Source organism: Suillus fuscotomentosus, assembly GCF_016647785.1.
Source record: "Suillus fuscotomentosus strain FC203 chromosome Unknown F5891scaffold_14, whole genome shotgun sequence".
Lineage (NCBI taxonomy): Eukaryota > Fungi > Basidiomycota > Agaricomycetes > Boletales > Suillaceae > Suillus > Suillus fuscotomentosus.
In genome coordinates this window covers 839,999-847,856 of record NW_024539526.1, presented here as the reverse complement: position 1 = coordinate 847,856, position 7,858 = coordinate 839,999, and the positions used below count along the sequence as shown (strand labels likewise).

At 43.8% G+C, this 7,858-nt stretch overlaps 1 protein-coding gene across 1 annotated transcript; it reads left to right on the top strand.

Annotated features, from left to right (window-relative positions):
- Nucleotides 1-38: 38 nt before the first annotated feature.
- On the top strand, nucleotides 39-337 carry F5891DRAFT_1185874 (uncharacterized protein; the record flags this gene model as incomplete). Its single annotated transcript, XM_041366606.1, has 2 exons — nucleotides 39-179; nucleotides 212-337. 2 exons carry the CDS (start codon nucleotides 39-41, stop codon nucleotides 335-337), a joined length of 267 nt encoding a protein of 88 aa, XP_041228800.1.
- Between the last annotated feature and the right edge of the window lie 7,521 nt (nucleotides 338-7,858).

Sequence of the window (7,858 nt, the reverse complement as noted above, 5' to 3'; positions counted from 1 at the left end):
TACCACACGGGATACATCCCCGGCCTTAGAGTCCCATTATGCTCACGGTGAGCGTGAACGTGCATACCCAAGCCGATACAGCCCAGTGCTCAGTCCTGACTATGCTCATGAAAGTCGATATGCTCGACGCAATGGCCTTGACGAGCGCCGGGCATTTGGTGGAGGAGCATACCGTGACAGTGGGTACCCTCAAGGTAGAGCTCATAACCAGGATTCTAGATGGACGGACAATGTCCGTAATGTTGCATCTTCATCTTTGGACTACATTCGTCACGACACTGTCCCACGAGCATTTACTCGAGACCCCACCAACCCTCCGCATCCTCCTTCATCATAATCAACTTTTGATATGCCTGTGCTTTTGTCGTTTGTTGGGTTGCTATTTTGGTTCATCTTCTCATGCTTACTTCGTCTTTTTACGGTGATAACTTACTATGGTGGTTTGCTCATCCTACACTTGACCTGTCCCTTTCGTACCCTAGTACTTATGTAGCTATCCATGCAGTTTTAACGATTTCCTCTTGTTTCGACAATGTCAGTATAGCAGCTCCAATGCCCGCTCTTGTTTGCTTCACAACATGTTCGAAACCGCCATGAAACTTAAAGATAACGATACTGCGATGTGATATGTTTTATTAAAATGTGACATTCATAACATAAATACAACGCAAAAAGGAAGAAAAAAAACATAACATACAATAAAGGGCGGGGAAAAACATAACATATTGTCGTATGTGCGAGAAGCACAAGGGGCTCCAAATCATGTTGACTCGGATAAGCGGCGAGACTCTCAATGATGTGATGAAAACATAACATAAGTATGAGTGACAAACATAGGGAATATAAAAGGCGAGGGGACAGCATAAGGTATGATGTATCGTCGGAGGAGCATAAGAGGCTCCAAATCATGTTGACTCGGATAAGCGGCGAGACTCTCAATGACGTGATGAAAACATAACATAAGTATGAGTGACAAACATAGGGAATATAAAAGGCGAGGGGACAGCGTAAGGTATGATGTATCGTCAGAGGAGCACAAGAGGCTCCAAATCATGTTGATACACGGCGAGACTCTCGATGACGTAGTGGAGGTTCAGCACCGTGATCTGCAATAATCGGAGCCAACCCTCCAATGAGGCCCACGAGGGTACACTTATTACTCTTAAGGAATTGGGGGAGACCCTCCAGGGAGAGGGATGTCTCAGAGACGTGTTGTGTCATACAGGAAAACTGGGTCTGACAGACCGTGAGAAGCACTAGAAAGTGCTGCCAAGGGTGGTATTTTCAAGTAAGGCATGAGAAAAGGTGGAAAGATGAACGATACCACTCACCGGCGGCCAAAACCAAAAGTGAAAAACTTGAGATCAGTGATCACCGCGCACACGACCTGCATCGTCGCGCGATGCGCAAAGCCTGTAGTGAAAGGTGGTCGTCCATTATCACATCATCACAACTGAAATAAGACGTACCTCCAATAGCAGCCACTGTGACACTAATCCCATCAGCTACCCCTGACAGGTCTCCACCTGAGACCCTCGAGGATGAACACGGTAACTTGCGGCATAGCTTGAGCTCGAACGAAGACCGACAGACTCACGAACTGCGAACGGTGGGCAACGACTTGTATCAGCATGGCTGTTGCTCGAACGAGGATCGACACACTCACGACCTGCGAACGGTGGCCAACGTCTTGGATCAGCACGGCTCTTGTTCGAACGAGGAACGGTGGCCTGGTCCGCCAACGATTTGGATCAGAATGGTTCGAGCTCGAAAATCTTGACATACTCACTTCCTGCGAACAATAAGCAACGACTTTGATCAGCATGGCTCATAACATTCCCAAGTAGTACTTACCTATATTAATCATTAGCAAGAGTTCAAAGTGTTTGGAATTCATATAGCGACATAAGATACCTAGTGTTTGAACATGTTGTGACGGTGCAGTACTGTGTCACAGCGCGTCACGACTGCGGCAGGCGCGACAGAGGACCGCGTCAATTTCACCCGGCTCAAACCTGCGCGGGTTGCAGACACATGCATTTGCATATATTGACACATAGTAAATACTTACATCTTTTTAAAAAAGTGTAAAGCGTACAAAAATTGAGAGGTTCGAACCCGTTCGAACCTATTCACTACCAGCCCGAACCCCGAACCTCTGGAAAGGTTCGGTTCTGAGTCTTGGCCGAACCTTGGACCGGACCATGCGTCCGGTTCGGAAAGGTTCAGGTTCGAACCGAGGTTCGGAACCGGACTGCGGCAGCACTAGCGCGAAGCTTGCCGAATTGGGGGAAGGGCAAGATTATTAAAATCGTGGAAAGAATTGGAAGCTGCGCGGCTGGTGGGAAATGAAGCACGCAGAACAGCATACAGAGATCAAGTGAAAGCTGTGGGAAGCGGAAAGAGATCAAGCGAAGTTGGAAAGACGGAGACCTGGCCAGCATGAAACAAGCCAAAATTTTGGAAACTGGAAGCACCGCTGCAAAGGCCATCGCTGAATGTTTTCGAGCCATCCAAGGAGGGAGACGCCAGTAATGAGGGAGACACTGATGAGAATCATCGAGTCTGATCAGTGATGGTGGGAGTGAATAGTCAGTCGTTTACGTTACCAAATGTAAAGATAACGCCAATCTCTCTGGCTTACTTCGTTTGGTGCTAGTCCGAGTGGACGGTCACCGCGGAACGTTGATAAGTAAAGACCGAAAACACTGATGGGCCATTCGGATAGGCTTTGTACCAGATGATCGGATCTGGATGATACCCTCTTTGTTGTGCAACAGGAAGCCAACAAATTTTTGCTGGCTCAAGTGCCCGTTCAAAACTGCTTAGTACTAGACCGCCATGCCAATTGGCAGGCGCAATTCGAAGAAGTGCCATGGTGAGATCTGCAGTCCTGAGAGGTAGCGAAAAGATATGAGTATCTCCTACAGGAAGGTATGCACTAGTACTAAATGATTTTTGAGCCAGTTTGGACTGGGAAATTGACAGTCCTAAAGTAGTGCTGTTGGCATAACTCGCAAATTTTGCCAACCAGTTTCGTTTGGCAAAACTGGTACCTTATGCCTGGTCCACGGAGTGGCAGAACCTGGTAGAACTCCAGACTCGCGGAGATGTAACTCGATGAGCTCTCTCGCGTCACTAGTCACTGATCAACGACAATTTTGAGCGCCTGGATTGAATCTCGAGGTGACCTTCAAGTGACTGATGCTTCTTGGCTTAGGGGCCAGGTGAAATTGACGCGGCCCTGCCGCGCCTGCCGCGGTCGTGACGCGCCTGTGACGCGGCACTGTAACAAATTCCTATGTACAAATCATGTTTACACAACTTCATATCGCATTCGAAACACTTTGAATCATCGTTAATGATCAACATATGAGTGTCTGCCTGCGTACAGGCTCTATAGTGCTGTATTCACCTCTCACTAAATTTACAGTGCTTGTCCTCTGCGTTCATACTACTAGTATGCATCTTGTGTGTCAGTCCTATATTGTTGCATTACCTCTAATTCGTTCATCTATGTTGGTTTTCAGATGCAGTGTCAAATGTTGTCTCACTGCGTCAAGCTTCGACCTCACCCTGCCAAGTTTGATCCACTCTCTATACCCTGCACCAACACGTCGAGCCCCAACCATGGCATGTCAGAAGCCTCGTTTAGGCTGCGTCAAGCACTACTCACACCACGACAAGTTCTCCCAAATATCTTCGCAGTCTCTGTACTAATATCAACATCCACACTCTATGCCGCGTCAAGGCCTACTACACATACCGCGTCAGTTGCCGCGTCAAACCTCCTTCATGCCGCGTCACACGCGCGTCACGCCACGTCAAACCTCGTCACTGCCGCGTCACCCGCGCGTCACGCCGCGTCAAACTTCATTCATGCCGCGTCACAAGTAGCACATGCCGCGTCAAACACCTCCACATGCCGCGTCAAACCTCACTACCTCAACTGTCACACTGTCCGTATAACTTAGGTATATTTTACTTGACATCTGTCATAATAATTGATATTCTAACAGTGTTCCTTTTCATCCTGACAGAATTAGACGTCGTACACTGTAATTGTCCATAGGCAGTACTAATAAATTTATTTTACCAAGCATTGTCTCCTCTGGCCTAGAGAAGAAACCCTTATTATCACGCAGATGGCCTGGGCTGATCTCACGATAAGCTATCCTACCAATAGCTTCGTGGCTGATGTCGACCTCGAGTGTCTGACCGCACTACACTGGGGGCAGGGACCAATTTGCCCACGGATCAAAAATTGAACCCAGTGTGATCTCAGACAGACTCGGATCACCTTGAATTCTAACAGAAAATGATAACAACAATTTAATTTTTGTGTGCATTTTTCTTAGTTTATATCAGCTTGAGCTATATTGTCACATATGAATTTTGTTCAATATATACACACATTTTCACCACACATCACATTTACTCTGTGATATCTTTTTGTTCTGATTTTTCCCTGGGGTCACATGATGACCACATTTTCAATAAGTTATAAACTTACAGTTTGAATAAATTCAAACTGTAATTATTTTATGTCTATTCTTTTGTCATTAGAAGCAAGCTGAGATATTTTTGTCTGTAAATGCAAGCAAGATAGTACTTTAATTTTGATCGCATTCTAAACAACTATTAATTTATATCACCCTATGTTCTTCCTATGTCTATACTGTTGTTTCCCTTATTTATAATAACAAACACAGTATCAGTCAGGAGAAGAAAAATTAACAAAATGTGAGGATAATACATACTGTGTACTGTAAACAAAATTGGTGATAAGATAAAATCAGACTTATCTTTGTTGGTGAATCAAATTTTGACCAAAGTCGACATCGACAGTCGACAGTTAACAGTCAACAAATAAATCAACTGTTGACTGTTGACTGTCGACTGTCGATGTCGACTTTGGTCAAAATTTGATTCACCAACAAAGATAAGTCTGATTTTGTCTTATTATCAATTTTGTTTACAGTGCAAAGTATACACCATGACTACATAGGACATGCCAAAGTTTTGGCAAAATCAGCTGCAATGTCAAACTTGCAGCAATCCAACCTGTTCCGGCCCAAGCCAGGTCTAAATAAGCTGAGCCAAGCCCAGGCCCAGGTCACTGCCCTTGGGCTGCTATGAAGTGTCACAGACGGCGAAAAATTCTACTAGTACTACTTGCTGTCGTGATGTTGCCAAAATGAGCATGAGTACAATGTGTTTGCCTTTTGCCTCCTCCTTCCACGCCCAAGTTCTTCTTTGACTGCCAGCGCAACCTCTTCGCCACCCTTAAATTCCATCAAAATTAACATGGTCGAAATTAACTTTTGCCGAAAATTTCTGTACTGTCATGTGTCACACCCTCAAATGCTGCGACGACGAAATGGTGTAGTGTGTCACACGTCACAGGTGGTGCCGAATCGAGTGAAATGCTACAGTATGGGCAGGTTTAAAAGCCCGTGGTGGTCATACACAGATGACAAGACTCTTTTCTGACTGTTGGACAGTGTAATTTCACATTGGGCATGTCCATAATGATGGATCCACGAGATATGCTGAGTCTGCGGGTAGTGCACACTTGAAGGACATTTACAGTACACTAATATTGATGAATGAATCTTAGATGTGGATATGCTTGCTGAGGAGTGTCAGGTCACTTTGGAATTTTGAACAAGTTATTATATAGCTATGAACCGAACATCCCGTTTTCAGACCAATGGTTGTACGTGCATCCAATAGATAGATGCCGTCTTTAGCTGAGGCAGTGTTCGCACTGAATGTGAACACATTGATGGTGTTGCCATTGACGTGAATGTCTCCAAGTTCTGGAGTAGTAATGAATCTGTTGTATTGCCAAAAAGAAAAAGTTCTTTCTGTCAATCAAGACCAATGACTTGGACCCCATGAAATGAAGCAGACATTGCCATAGTAGTGAATGGAAGAAGAGCAAATAGGAAACAGAAAGGAGACGAAACTATCACCACACAGCGACACAGCATGACGTGGTGGACACAATTGTGCCCGAGCCGGTGGTATCTCATGCTTAAATATTGTAGATAGGTATAGTTTCATGGACCTTAGATAGTGCTTTATAATATTGCATAATGATTCTGAAATTATTAAGCACTAGCAGGTTTATGTTTATCTAGCTCTAAGACATAGTAGTTTATCTGCCTTATCAAAAAATTTCTACTTCATCCTAAGTTCATGTGGGAGGTTTTCCCTGATGAGTCATGTGGTTGAATCCTGGTTTCAAGTAGCCAGCAACCTCATCAACAAAAGTGCATGGTGCATGCCCTTGTAGTGCTTACAAATCACTGCAAGACTCACATGAGGTATGTATGAGTATGCAGCATGTATGTATGAGGATTTTGGTGCGCCACCAAGGTGACAGGTGACTCTGCTCAAAAAGGCAACTGCACGTCATGAAGCCACCCACCAGTACATGCTTGGGAAATCACCTATGCAGTATCCATCCCTAGACTCGGGACAAGCATAGGTGTGCTCAAGCATGTGAAAATGAATGAAGTGCCAAAAAGTAAATGTACACAACTTCACAGATAGATAGTATGTAGACAGTTGTCAGCAATGTACATACATAGTATGTAAGTGAAATCAATGCAACTACTATAGACACATGACAGTACAGAAATTTTCGGCAAAAGTTAATTTCGACCATGTTAATTTTGATGGAATTTAAGGGTGGCGAAGAGGTTGCGCTGGCAGTCAAAGAAGAACTTGGGCGTGGAAGGAGGAGGCAAAAGGCAAACACATTGTACTCATGCTCATTTTGGCAACATCACGACAGCAAGTAGTACTAGTAGAATTTTTCGCCGTCTGTGACACTTCATAGCAGCCCAAGGGCAGTGACCTGGGCCTGGGCTTGGCTCAGCTTATTTAGACCTGGCTTGGGCCGGAACAGGTTGGATTGCTGCAAGTTTGACATTGCAGCTGATTTTGCCAAAACTTTGGCATGTCCTATGTAGTCATGGTGTATACTTTGCACTGTAAACAAAATTGATAATAAGACAAAATCAGACTTATCTTTGTTGGTGAATCAAATTTTGACCAAAGTCGACATCGACAGTCGACAGTCAACAGTCAACAGTTGATTTATTTGTTGACTGTTAACTGTCGACTGTCGATGTCGACTTTGGTCAAAATTTGATTCACCAACAAAGATAAGTCTGATTTTATCTTATCACCAATTTTGTTTACAGTACACAGTATGTATTATCCTCACATTTTGTTAATTTTTCTTCTCCTGACTGATACTGTGTTTGTTATTATAAATAAGGGAAACAACAGTATAGACATAGGAAGAACATAGGGTGATATAAATTAATAGTTGTTTAGAATGCGATCAAAATTAAAGTACTATCTTGCTTGCATTTACAGACAAAAATATCTCAGCTTGCTTCTAATGACAAAAGAATAGACATAAAATAATTACAGTTTGAATTTATTCAAACTGTAAGTTTATAACTTATTGAAAATGTGGTCATCATGTGACCCCAGGGAAAAATCAGAACAAAAAGATATCACAGAGTAAATGTGATGTGTGGTGAAAATGTGTGTATATATTGAACAAAATTCATATGTGACAATATAGCTCAAGCTGATATAAACTAAGAAAAATGCACACAAAAATTAAATTGTTGTTATCATTTTCTGTTAGAATTCAAGGTGATCCGAGTCTGTCTGAGATCACACTGGGTTCAATTTTTGATCCGTGGGCAAATTGGTCCCTGCCCCCAGTGCTAGAAGCAAGGATGTTCGAGGATTCCGAAGAAGCAGGACCTGCAGGCAACCAGCAGTGGGGTTTGGATGCTGGCCAACATCACAGGCGATGGAATGTGTA